Source organism: Haplochromis burtoni, unplaced genomic scaffold (genome assembly GCF_018398535.1).
Source record: "Haplochromis burtoni strain Fernald_Lab_line unplaced genomic scaffold, NCSU_Asbu1 Contig_149, whole genome shotgun sequence".
In the NCBI taxonomy this organism is placed as follows: Eukaryota; Metazoa; Chordata; class Actinopteri; order Cichliformes; family Cichlidae; genus Haplochromis; species Haplochromis burtoni.
In genome coordinates this window covers 205,835-219,599 of record NW_024582510.1, presented here as the reverse complement: position 1 = coordinate 219,599, position 13,765 = coordinate 205,835, and the positions used below count along the sequence as shown (strand labels likewise).

The 13,765-nt window shown below is 41.4% G+C and overlaps 1 protein-coding gene across 2 annotated transcripts in view; it reads left to right on the top strand.

The window, feature by feature from the left end:
* LOC102303382 (ephrin type-A receptor 7) overlaps nucleotides 1–13,765 on the top strand; it is a 162,982-nt gene that overhangs the window by 49,701 nt on the left and 99,516 nt on the right. For both annotated transcript variants that reach the window (XM_014338897.2, XM_042224782.1), the window contains exon 3: nucleotides 643–1,315. In XM_014338897.2, coding sequence (XP_014194383.1) covers nucleotides 643–1,315 — 673 coding nt within the window. The remainder of the gene's footprint in view (nucleotides 1–642; nucleotides 1,316–13,765) is intronic.

The following is a 13,765-nucleotide window of genomic DNA, read 5'->3' as shown; positions in this document are numbered from 1 at the left end:
CGACCAGCATCTGGCCAATCCACCACCTTTCATTGTTTATACCGTTACAAAGAAAAAAAAGTCAAATGCCCAGTATGCCCGATGGCCAGTCCAGCTATGGTCATGCCATCAGTTAACCCTTCGCATGCCAACTGTGGCACGCGTGCCTAGGGTTGCCGACCCCTGGTTTATACAAACATTAAACACAAATGCCATTAGTTTAAGTGCCAAGCAGTCTGAGATCGAAAGAAAGTGACTAAGGTCTGACCCACAGTTGCAGAAACACCACTTAAAACTCACGATGACTGAACCTGTTCATTATGTGACACTATTAGACAATCTGAGAACCAATGATTTTTATTTCAAACACCCACTCATCAGATTATGTCATTACACTGTTAACCTGAACTTACTCACTCCTGTTTGCATATCTATTCTTTCTGCTGTCATTTAACATTTTTATCATCTGTTTCTTGCTGTTTTTTTTCTTCTTGTCAGTCCTTCATGTTATTACTAAGCTCCTTGCTGCTTATTCATGGTTTGTAAAATGCAGTATGTCTCTTTCCATTCCCATATTCCTTTTCTTGATTTTCTTTTTTCTATACCTCACATTTAAGGATTTTGTGTCTTTTTTCCCCTCTGCCCAAATCTTTATCCCTACAGTGGGAGGAAATAAGCGGCGTAGATGAGAAGTATAAGCCCATTCGGACATACCAGGTGTGCAATGTGATGGAGCCCACGCAGCAGAACAACTGGCTGCAGACGGGCTGGGTGGCACGTCGAGGTGGACAGCGCATTTTTGTGGAGCTCCAGTTCACTCTGCGTGACTGCAACAGCATCCCTGGTGTAGCAGGCACCTGCAAGGAGACCTTCAACCTCCTGTATGTCGAGTCAGACAGGGACCTTGGAGGTGTGACGCGAGAGGACCGGTATACCAAGATAGATACCATTGCTGCTGATGAGAGCTTCACGCAGGGTGATCTTGGTGAGAGGAAGATGAAGCTGAACACAGAGGTGCGCGAGATCGGCCACCTCAATCGTAAAGGGTTCCACCTGGCATTCCAGGATGTCGGTGCCTGCGTGGCACTGGTGGCTGTGCGGGTTTACTACAAACGCTGTCTCGCAACCGTCCAGAACCTGGCAGTGTTCCCCGATACAGTGGCCGAGGCAGCGTTTGCCACGCTTGTAGAGGTGCGCGGCACCTGTGTTAACAACTCTGAAGTTGACACAGACAGCCCTCCCAGGATGCATTGTAGTGCCGAAGGTGAATGGCTGGTGCCTATTGGGAAGTGCAGCTGCAGCGCCGGCTACGAGGAGGGACACAGCAGCTGTGAAGGTAGGGAATGGAAAATCAGATAGTGGGATGTGTGGATACACGAATAAGAATGCAGCAAATACAAGCAACGAGAAAGGAGTTGTGTCGGAAATGAACTAAAGCAACAAATCCAGAATACTGAATAAAGAAAAGAAAGAATTAGCAATGTTTTCATGTGTTTTAGCTCTTTGATAAAATGCTCTGGACTAACAGCGAGCAGGAACACAACAGGAAAAAAACAAAAACTGTGTGTGATTTTTTTTGTTTGTTTTCTTTTAAACACAACTTGGTTTGAATTTTTGCTAGAAACCGGTGTCAGTGTATTGAATAGCACATACAAAATACAGCAATCAAAACTGATGATTTGTATGCAAACTAAGTGAAATTGGCATTTTTTTCATGTGTTAAATGGCAGTGCCACTTGCATTAGAGCCAATCCAAATTCCAAATTACTTTGGAGGTTCAGGCAGATATTGCTAGCAGCTACAAATATTATAAAGCCGTATAGTTCTGTTGAAGATATATTCAGTTAAAAAGACTCTGAAATTGACATTACCTTTAAAGTAAGTAATATTCAACAAGAGACTTGAAGTGAGTTAACAGAATGAGGATTTTTGCAGTGAAAAGAAGAAAAAAAGGAGAGGAGTTTGTGAGGGCGATGAAGTTGGGCAGAATAAAAGAAGAGATTAATGGCATTAGAAGATGAGAAAAGCAAGGCTGATCTGTATTGAGACACACACAGATACAGCAGATACTGTAAGAGTGAACGAGGGAAAGGGAATAAGTGCAGGTGAGCAAGGACAGAAAGGAGAAATCAATGTTAACGAGTGTTTAGACAAGAAGAACGATCCGCAGTGGTCATGTTTTTAGAGGGCAGACAATAGAAGTACAAAGACACCTTTCTCATTCATTTTCAAACTGTGCCTCCTTTTGTTCTATACTGACAGTGCTATCGATTGCGAGGATCTTGACTTGTCAGAGATGTTAAAATATTTCGTGTTTATGTCCAAACGTTGTCACACATATTGGCATGTGAGGCATGGTGTGTGTACCGTGAGCATGAGAAGTGTGAAGAGCCTGGTGTGTGTGAATGTGAACACAATGACTTTGTGTACTGTTTCTTCAGAAGGCCGTGACAACACATCTTTCTTTCATGAGGCATAAATGTCCCGATTAACACACAGACACACCTACACGAAGTGCTGCCATTAGTAAGCTAGCGGGTGGTTTGATGTGTTGCTTTCTGACGTAAACTGAAACGGACAGTATTGCGATCTTTTGTCAAATTGCTCATATAATAGCAGCAGTTTGAACGCCTGACTCTCGCTGTTAGTTTTCACACCCCATCTTGAATTATTGTGCAATGTGATGTGGGTGTTGGAGTCACTTGACTAGACTGTAATGTGCAGTCATGGGACAGTAATTTAGACTGTTGAACTTGGTGCGGTGATCTCATATTGATCCCTGCAGTGGTTTTTTATTAAAAATATATTGATTCTGTGTATTTGATTAACAATAGTAATTTACATCAGCGTGTTTGTATTCCAAAGTGAAGCTCATTGTGCTACTAACTAAAATATATAAGAAACGGCAACATAGCTAAAAGGCTCAGTGAGTCTATCCATAAAAAGTCAAAACCTTACTTGGATTCAGTTTGCCTGCTGTCCACTTCAAGGTTGTCTCTGTCTGAAGCTCTGCACAGCTCTCAGCACTCCTGCTGTTTTCAGGTCATTTCCTTGAAGTCTCATTCTGACCACTTCCCTCTGCACGTCTTCTTTGCTGTGTCAAAGCAGCATGCCTTTAACTATACTTTCATTTTGGGGAAGAAGTCAGGTGAGCAACAATTTTTGTTGCCGTGGCCATGAAACCCATCACGTTCGGGGTCGTTTGCAGTAAGTGTTCTCCCTCAGACACCTCGGGATGTCGATGACCTTGTGCATTACCTGTGGACTTGTACATCGCATGATCTTCCAGTGAAGACTGCTGTTTTCTCATCTAAGTCATAGCAGGGACATAATATTTTCTTAACCTTAACATTTTTTGGTATGATTGTACCATATGCCGCTTTTGGAATGCTTTCATTTAGTGGGATCTAACAACCGATATGGTAATTCATCACATATCTTGTCTGTCATTGTAAATGATGGGCCGTAACAATATTAACTTTATGAAGTTTCTGCCAACAATAGTTCTGTAAAACACCTAGCTGTTGAGAGGAACCAATAGTTAAGGAAAAAAATCCAGTATAAATAGTATTAATAGTAAAGTTGGTGATAAGTCGTGCAGAACTTTGGCTGCGTTGCACATTTTCTGGTTCTGCAGTAACGGTTTGACAGTTGGAGCTGAGAATTGTTTAATGATATTGGCAGTTGGGCCGTGTGCAAATAAAGTATGTGTTGCTTGTCCTGCTTTTTGTAATTACTGACAATGCTTTTTCGACAATAAAATCTTCGCCGCGGACAGAAGAATCTGACTGATGTACAAACCAACAGAGAAACTCGGAGGAGAATAACAATGTGGTACGGGGAAGCACCGCGCAGATGGATGAAGAGAGAAAGCAGTGACAGGAAACCAACAAAAAAAAAGTAACATTTTAAAGGAAAAGAAGGAGTAAAGGGAGAATAGAACATGTCAGGCATCTTGCCAAAAGAGCAAGTAGACAAGGACAGTGAGTCTCAGTGATGGCACAGAAAAGCCAGCGAGTCCACAGAGACTCAGAGAGAGAGACGTTTTAGACTGCTTCTATCGGTGCTCAACCTTGACTGGGTGCAGTTTAGCAAGTAACTGTGTGGTCCACTAGGTGATAGAGAATGTCATTATCCATGAGAGTGGTCTGCTGACACACACACACACACACACACACACACACACACACACACACGTTCCCTGTAGTGCCTCTTTCCTCACTTCAGCTGTAATGGTATGAATATGCAGCCAAAGCCCAGACATCTCCCACTGCACCAGAGCTATTGATCAGCTGTAATGCTCCACTAAACTGAGGAATTGCGCTGGGACTGCTCATACACACTTATACTAAGGACACATCTCACAGCAGACACACACACACACACACACACTTTTTTTTTTTAAATTTCATTTTGTGTGTCGGAGAAAGACATCGGGTCTCCATGTGCACCTCATAAAAATGGATAGTGAGATTACAGAAATGTTTTGTGCGCAAGGACATTTGAGTTTATATATGTATCGCAATCATCCTCATGCACATGTCCTTCAAGAATATGAATGAGTAGCTGCTGTGAAGTACAACAAAAAAAGAATGAAAAGTAGTAAATCGCAACAAACACAACAAAGCTGTGATCTTCAACTGATTCCCGTGTACGTTTGCATACAGTGTTCACAGGTTCTATGTCTTATTTACTCCTGAGCGTAATTGTTTAACCGAGTGAGTGAAAATGCACTAAGTGTCTCAGTCCCGGTCAATAATATCGAAGAGCCAGTGAGAAGCTACTGATAATGGTGTAAACAGATAGTGCAGTGCAGTAGAGAAGAGGATTATTACCGCATCCTCTGTAAGGGTCACAGAAGATTTAAGGAATGCTGGATTACTTCGGATTATGGCAACTGCTGTCATAATTCTTTTTGTAAAGTTTTTACCTAGGAAGTGTAGGTATTAAAGGACATTTAACTTAATTTAACAACAACAAAAAAACTCAGCAAAAGAGCAAATTTGTTATGTGTCTAGCCATACGGTGGCTCTCGTCTGGCTTTCATCTCTCCAGTTCGACGGCTTTCTGCATCAAAACTGAATGAATGTGTAATTATAGAAAACCTAAAAAAGACAAAAATGCGTGTGGTGTTGAAGTCGTCTCTTACAACTGAGTTACTACCAAGTATCTCTAGGATGAAAAGAGGAGATCCTGGTGTTTAAGATTTAGGTCATGCAACTAATCCGCTGTTGCTCAGAGGACCGCAAGACTGCTGCTGCTTGTGAAGATGAGTGTAAATACGAAGAACTTAGAGCTTATCTCCACTTAGCTTCCTCATGAAATACATAAAAGGCCAAAAAAGGAGAGCGAGTTTAAAAACCAGAGCGGTAGGACGACTTGGATGTGTACATCTTGACCCTGTGTGCATTCACAAGTCATACACGCGTTGTGAGGAGCAGACATATGTTCTTCGGTCTCATTATGGATATCCGTCAACAGGAACAGACCAGGGAGCAAAAAAATTACGTAATATATTACCTCAGAAATGGTGTGTTTGATGTACATGTGTAATTATGTGTGGGGGGTTTTTTGCGTGTGTCTCTCTCACACTCATGAGCTCCATCCTGTTCTAATTAAGGCAGGCTGCTCTTTCTATATAATTACTGAGTTTGCCTCATGCCTTCAGCGGATTCTCTTATTATCTTTGTTTGATGCTTCACAATCCAGCTCCATCACATTCACCACCCTGCTATTCCTTCCTATTGCTCTCCTTCCCTCCGTAATTTACTACACGCCATCCTTCTCCTCCCCTTTCCCCCCTCATGCACCTTTATTTCCTTCTCCTATTTACCCCCCAACGCGCTCCCTGTGCTGCCAAAGAACTGTATACTTAATTTCTATCTCACTGATCAGAGCAACACTTCACGACTTCCTCTAAAGAAACTGTTTGCGTTCTCTCTCCTCCTCTACCTTTTTCCTCTTTTTTTTCTCCCTCTTTGACTTTCTGTTTTTTTTATCTTGTCTCTTTTCAATATTTCCCATCAACATTCTGCTTTTCCTGTCTCCAGCTCTTGTTTCATGCCCCCCCGGGGCGACCATGTGGCAGGGTAAGATGGGGTGAAGCAGGGCGAGGCAGGTTAACAGGCTGAAATCTGCTGGTGAAGCTTGGAGATTTATCCGATGCGTTTGTACAGGGCGGTGAGCGAGAAAGAGTGTGTGTGTGTGTGTGTGTGTGTTTGTGTGCTCAAATTTGGCACTAGTAGCCAATCATATGTTTCCAAAGTCGCTCCCTCTGTTACAGTCATCTTCCGCTCTGTCTGTTGTCACTTCTTGTCATGTCCTTATCAGCCTTCCCTATTTCTTTTTGTCTCAGACAGAAGTCTTATTGTATTCTATTTCTTTTACTTCTATTTGCGTAGCTTTCCAGTCCTTCGCCAGTGATTTGTAACCACATCCTAACCTTTATGATAGAGCATCTTTCCCACTTTCCATATTCATGTTTTTGACTCATCATTCATTCTTCTTTTATCTTACATTTTGCTATCTTTATACTATCTCTTTTTGGCTAGGTGCCACCCCTGCCCATCTGGTCTCCCCTCGCTATCCTTCTCCATCTTTCTCCTTTCCAGCCACGTCACCTGCTACTGTTAGTCATTTCTCTTCCCCAGCTTTCATTTTAAATAATTCACATTCTCCAGGGAGAAAGACAAATGTGTTCTTTTGAGCCAACCATCTGATGTATTTATTTTGCTGGACACCCATACAACAAGTGGGCAAAGAGCACAAATACACACCCGTCAAACATTCACACACTAATAGAGAGCATTCCCACATAGACATACAGACATCTATGTGTGTGCTTGTTTACAAAAGTACCATTAAAATGTCCTTTGGATATTGAAAATGTGTGCTGGAGGGAGGCCAAGCACTCGCTATTCATTTTTCCCCTGCCTTACTTCACCTAGGGAGAATGAGGAAGGAAGGAATTAAGTTGGGGGGGCATTATAGATGGAGGTGAAAATGTATTTTGGGGGGGTTGAGGAGGAGGAAGAAAAATTGGAAAGGGAATGCATAGCATTGCAAAAAAAAAAAAAGGGAAAAAAAGAGCTGTCACAAATTCCTCATCGTTTCACTGTTTGTTAGTCACTCTGCGTAAAAGCGGAATGCATAAAATATGAGTTGTAAAAGCTGAGGATTATTTCAGAGACGCACACAATGCTGGTGCAGAGAGATGACGCTAAGAAAAATGACAATGAGAAGTGAGGGAGATGATGTAGACTTGAAAGGGAGAAGACAGTGGGAGTAAAGGTGATGAGTTTTAGAGGTTAAAGGCTAAAAAAACAAGTTAAAAAAAACCCAACTTGACCTGTAAGTAAAGAAAAAAAGTGGAGGTCAGAGGGAGATAATGGTAAGTTGAAGAGAAAGAAAAAACAAAGCGTGAAAAGGTGAGAACTAGGCAGAGTGAAATTGCAATGTGTTACCTTCATCCTTTTCTCTCTTTCCCCTTTTTTTTTTTTTTTAACAACTTTCAGCCTTCCGCACCAGTCTCATGAATTAAATACAGCCAACATGAATGCATCAAAGTTAGAAAAGGTTGGCATCCAGCTTAATCAGGTTGCTAACTCACCCGACATGACAGCCTCATTTCTCTCTGACTCACCCATGACCACTGAGCCGCATCAAATATTCAGTAAAACATGGAACTATCCTGTAAGAGCAGCTCCTGCTTATTAAGTACATGAAAATTTTGGTGTTCATAAGAAATAAAAAGACATTAGAACAAAAGAAACTGGCAGCTTTATTCCCTGGAATACCAGTTTCCTCTTTGCTTTGTTATACCGTTCCTCCTCTTTCAGTAATTATTTTCTAGCCACTACAGTATCGCTGAGGTGTGATACAATATTCAGTTGCATAAAATATTGCTCGCCATAAGACTTGAGATTAGTTACACTCATTTTTGGTGATTATAATTAAATCATATGGTATACATTTAAAATGTAAACCTGACTTAGTAAGAATTTTAAATATCACTGTGGAGAAACCGCGTTACTCAGCAGCAAATAGAATATAAATCAAAGTGAAACAATGGGGGAAGATTAACAGCACAGCCGATAAGCGTAGCACCATTTTTCTCTCCACAGGGAACATATTAAGTTGACTTATGGTTTGAGAAGCATGTTATATTCACTCAACTATGTTTTGCATGTTTTAACAAATCACCACCCAGTAAAACCAAGTATCTCTAAATTCACTGATTAAAGGCTCCTTTTATGGGAGCCGTCTTGCACTTCCTGAATCGAAAACTATGCCTAGTTTTGAAAAATGGCAAGGACATTTCTCCGCTGTGATAATTTCTGGTGCTAATGAAAGCAAGAATACACATTAAAGCTCAATTATATTCTGTCAGACTAAACAGGAAAACTTAAATATAAAAACAACAGAGGCAGGCTCAAGCTAGCGATTTTCTTCCACAGATGCTGGCCCTTAGGCTCGTGCTATGCTATCCCAGTTGAACCACTCTGGCACATGAAAGGCTTGCTGACGACAAGCTGCATCTTAGATTAAAGATTAATGCTAAGTCTCATTATGTAAGGCTGTGTAATTCCTGGTGTCCTGAAGTGACCCAGCAGAAGAATTTTGGATGTGCTAGATGATTTACGACGCTTGTGTTTGCGTCCAAGAGTTCTTTTTCTTGGGCTCCATAGAAAAAAATCGGGGGAAAAAAATCGTTATTTTGCAAGAAATGTGCACAGATCCATATATGTATGCTACCTGGCTGCACACCCCACCTCCTCATAGTAAAATATGAAAAAAATTATAATGTTAATGGAAAGGCAGTGTTCAGAAATGCCCTGCTGTCCCACAGTCTCCTCGTTCCATCCCTATTCAAGCTCTACTAATAACTTTCCATCTGTTCCAAATTGATGTGGGATCAGTGTATAGATCTGTCTGCCCCCACTTAACCTCAGTGAAATGTACTTATTCTGTCAAAACACTTGAAAGATGGCGAACGCAGGAGTGCGCACACACACACACACACACACGTGTGCTTATTGGAAACAAAGTCTTAAGAGGAAGCCGCTATTATTTTTAGTACTACAGGTCTCATTGAAGTCAGGAGGAGTGAAATGAGAAATAAAATAGTCAAAGTGTGTTGAGAATTGGATTTACACAATTAGTGTTAAAGACAGTTTGTCACTCACTCTAGTAGATCTGCGTGTTCTGTACAGTGGTATGCGGTGATTAAATGGTTATCAGTTACAAGTTGATTTGTATTTTTATTTGTTTTATTTATTCATTTATTTAATGGTTTTGGGCTGGAGCCTGTCAGTGCTGACATATGCCATGACACAAGATGTGAGGCAGGGCTTGTTCAGCACAGGGGTGTATCTCTGTAATGGAGCCCATCGAGTCCATCAATGCTAACACACGGAGATAGACAGCCATTCACACCCACATCCACATCCATAGAGTTAATGCATGTCTGTGGGCGGAAACAGGAGCACCAAGAGAAAACCCACATAGGGAAAATGCTAATAATGTGACTGTAGTAAGTCATCAGCACTGAAAAAGAAAATTTATTTTTGTTAGTCATTAAAACAAATGGCAAAACATCTGTAAGACTGAAAAGTGAGTTGCCTTTTAACTTAAAGTATGACTAAAAACCTCGATGTACAATTATCTCTAAAATTCAGTTCACTGCATTTTTTAAAAATAAAAGTAAATCTTCAATAACCTGCACTGCTTAATTATGTTTCAAGGCAAACGTTTACATTGTGAGTTTGTATGTGATGAGCTGTGCAGCCATCCCTGTTTGAATCTACCCTGCGTATCTATGTCTGTGTATGCCGGCTGTTGTCTCTGTATTCACAGCTCGACAGAGGGGCCTGCCATGAGGACAGAGTGCCCGCCCCCCCTGGCTCCACAGTGCGCCTGGCATGCCAGCCTTTGCCAGCTTAGCTCTCCATCCCCCTGCCTTCCTTGTTTTCCTGTCATTCGTCATCACCCTCCCTATCATGCACCCTCTCTTGTGCAAACTGATACGCATTCACACGACTCAACCCACATTCCACTGAAATGGACGGCTTTTCCAGAGACACCTGCACCACTGCGCTCCAAATATAACACACGTAAATGCACACGCCCACACATATCCATGTATGTGTACATTAAGATTTCTTGGGCACGTGCATTTGCATATCCATATACTGAATGCATGGATCATCCCAAACACTCCCAGAAACAAACAACACTACATATGCATGCTCAGACATGGGCTTACTCCCACTCCCTCACAGGCTCAAGTGTGTTATTTGTCCGTAACCCACTCCATCTGTTTCTGCCTTCACGCCTAACTAAGGCCTGTTTATCACTCGGCACACTCACGCACGCACACTCTCATTGTTTTGATGTGTAATCATGTGCAGTTCCACAAACACCTGTAGTCCTTATATTAACCAGACAACCCATAATCCTCTCGGATGGACAGGCTCATTACACTCAGATGCTCACACATCACTGAGCAAAAGCCATAAATCTAGACGTACACTTTGGCGAAATCTAATTTTATATTCTGGTAGAGTTATGAGGGATTTTGTCACACTGGCAATAATTGTTTCATGCTCTCTTTGCACACATGGACGTGCCCCTTGATCATTCGCTTTCTCTCCCCGACACACGCACACAAATGCTCACAGTGGGGAACAGTGTGAAGTGATTGGCATCCTGAGTAGAGTGTTATGGGTGACATTTCCACTGTGTAGTGGTATTGAGGTCTCCTGCAGGGCCTCTGGTCCAATTGGCACATTGAGAGATTGAGGGCGTTAGGTGGGTGGAGGTTCCAGAGAGAGAGGGGCCACTGAGAGAGAGAAAGACACAGGGCTACTACAGCTCCACTGGATCCTAATATCAAGCTTGGGCTCTGTAAATGAGTTAGAAAAAAATGACTTTGGATAAGTTTATACCTGTAGTTTTCCAAAGATAATCAAATAATAACAAACTGAACTCTTCATATCAAGAGGATACAAATCGACAAAAGGGAAATGGTGCTTAATCGCATTTCATTTTTAGCCTAAAGCTATTTGCAACTTGAAATTTATGTTTGATGATAACCACCATAAACAAGCCCTGGTTGATTCTGTACTGAAGCTCAAATATGTTCCCCTATAAACTGTAAATCACAGCTGCCCACAGATATAAACAGAAGCTGATAGATGACACTCTGAAAATGTAAAACTTTTGGCTTGATGAGGTTTAAATTTCTATGATGTCCTAGAACCCACGAGGAACAAAGAGGAAAAATGGTCACACAGTCTAAATAGATTAAATCGAGTCTTTTCAGGAGTGTCTCTAAATCATTGAAGCAAACAAAACTCCATCTCGCTCTCTGCTGTTTCTTTAGCTTTATCTCATGCCATTTGTTCACAGTCATCCCTGTTCTTGCGTGTTACTTTTTTCAACCTTTTTTTTCCTTTTTATCTCCCTTTCCATCAAATAAGAAGGTGAATCAAACAAAGTCTTTTATCATAATTTAATCTTTCTCAGGAAAATGTAAGTTCCTACATTCCTCTGCACTTATCACTTTATTCGGTGGTCATTTCATCTAGCTGAAGATGATCTGATTGGGCTGATAGGAATCTTAACATTGTCTGTAAACAGAAAGAAAATTCCAACATTAACCAGCATATATAATGGGCATTATCACTTGTAATCAGTCCCATAGATATGGCCAGCAGGGGCCCTCCTCCATCTCTCAGCAGGCTGAGTAGAAAGTAATCATCCACTGTAATCAGTGATCAACAGAAAGTAACCCAATTATGTAGGAGACACTTAAACCTCTGGTTGTAAAAATTGCGGTAATATAGACAATAGGGCTTTATAACAGGAGGTTCCACAGGCAACTGTTAGTGGTATTATAACAAAGTCAAAGTGATTGGGAACAACATCAACTCAGCTGGATCAGCAAGTGCAAGTGCAAACGCATATACTATTATATATTGTACATACATTTATTAGTTTCAGATGTAGCCATTCTTGTATTTTGCTTGTTTACATTCTTGTATTTTGCTTGTTTACATTATTGTATTTTGCACAACTCTGTTGCTTGTGAAGCTCGCACACAAGAATTTCACTCACATGTGCTGTACCAATGTACCTGCACATGTGATGTGACAATAAAAGTGATTTGATTTGATTTGATTTGAAGTGCTAATACGCAAAGAGGTCCTCAACTTTCTGCAGACCTCCAAATGTGGCATTCAGATTAGCTCAAGAACAGTGCTTCCTGGGTTTACATGGCCAAACAGCTGCAACCAAGCCTTACATCACCAAGTGCAATGTAAAGTGTCAGATGCTGTGGTGTAAAGCACGCCACCACTGGACTCTAGAACAGTAGAAACGTGCTCTCTGGAGTGCTTCTCTGTTTGAAAATCTGATGGACGAGTCTGGGTTTGGTGGTTGCCAGGTAACAGTTTGACTGCCCTGTGCGAAGTTTGGTGGAACTAAGATAATGGTGTGCGGTTGTTTTTCAGGATTTCGGCTGAGTTCTTTAGTTCCAGTGAAAGGAAGCATACCAAGAACTTTTGGGCAATTTCATCCTCCCAACTCTGTGGGAACAGTTTAGGGATGCCCCATTCCTTTTTCAACATGACTGTGCACTAGTGCACAAAGCAAGGTCCATAAATACATGGATGAGCGAGTTTGGTGTTAAAGAACTTGACTGACCTGTACAGAGTCAAGACCTCAGCCTGGTAGAAACCTTTGGGAGGAATTGGAGCGGAGAGTGTGAGTCAGGACTTCCTGTCCAACATCAGTGTCAGACCTCACAAATGTGCTTCTGGAAGAAGAGTTTAAAAGAAATCCCATAAACACACTCTTAAACCTGTGCAAAGCCTTCCCAGAAGAGTTGAAGCTGTTATAGCTGCAAAGGGTGGGCCAACATCATGTTAAATCCTATGGACTAAGATTGGGATGTCACTCGAGTTGTATGAAAGCAGACAAGCAAATACATTTGGGAATATAGCATACTTTTTTGTAAGTGAAGTTTTTCAACCCACTAGTGATCTTTTGCTCACCCCAGCTAAGTACTTTTCATGTCCAAACCTAACCAAACAGTGTGCAAAAATGATAGTAGATTCGGGTAGCTCTTAACAATGAAAGCTAAAGCTGAACAAAAGTGAAGTCGTTAAGTATAGGTCTTGAACTCCTATATGGCTGAGAGTCTTGCAGAATATGTCTCCACTTCCTCGCCTGCCTCTTAATGTAGAATTTTATTGCCGTTTTTAAACCTGAAACACACTTAATATTTCCCTTCAGGGAGATTAAATGACCACCCCTTAATGAGGTAATGACTGTCCGCTTACCTCACTTACACTTTGGCTAAGATGTGCTGTCCTGGAAAACCGTAAATCCAGGCTTCATATAGAAAGCTGTGTGTGACAAGAGTACATTTAAACAATATTTACAAACAGCAGTGGAGTTTTCACCTGTTTTCAGGGTGCATTTGACTTTTTTTCCTCCCCCTGCTTTCTCTCCGTGACTCTTTGTGTTGTGCTACCACCATCCAGAACAATGTAAATCTACTGTTGAATTAGTTATTTTCCCTCCCTATCATCCATCACACACGACACACTGAGAGGGCGGAGTGCGCAACAGTGAGAGACTGCGTGGTGCAACGAACCATCGCCATGTTTACACAGATTGGAAAAATCAGACCCGGGGAAAACACAAGTTCAAACATGTGTGTTCATGTTTAGTGTTTTTTTTTTTTTTTTTTTTTTTTCTCTTACAGATTTGACTTATCTCT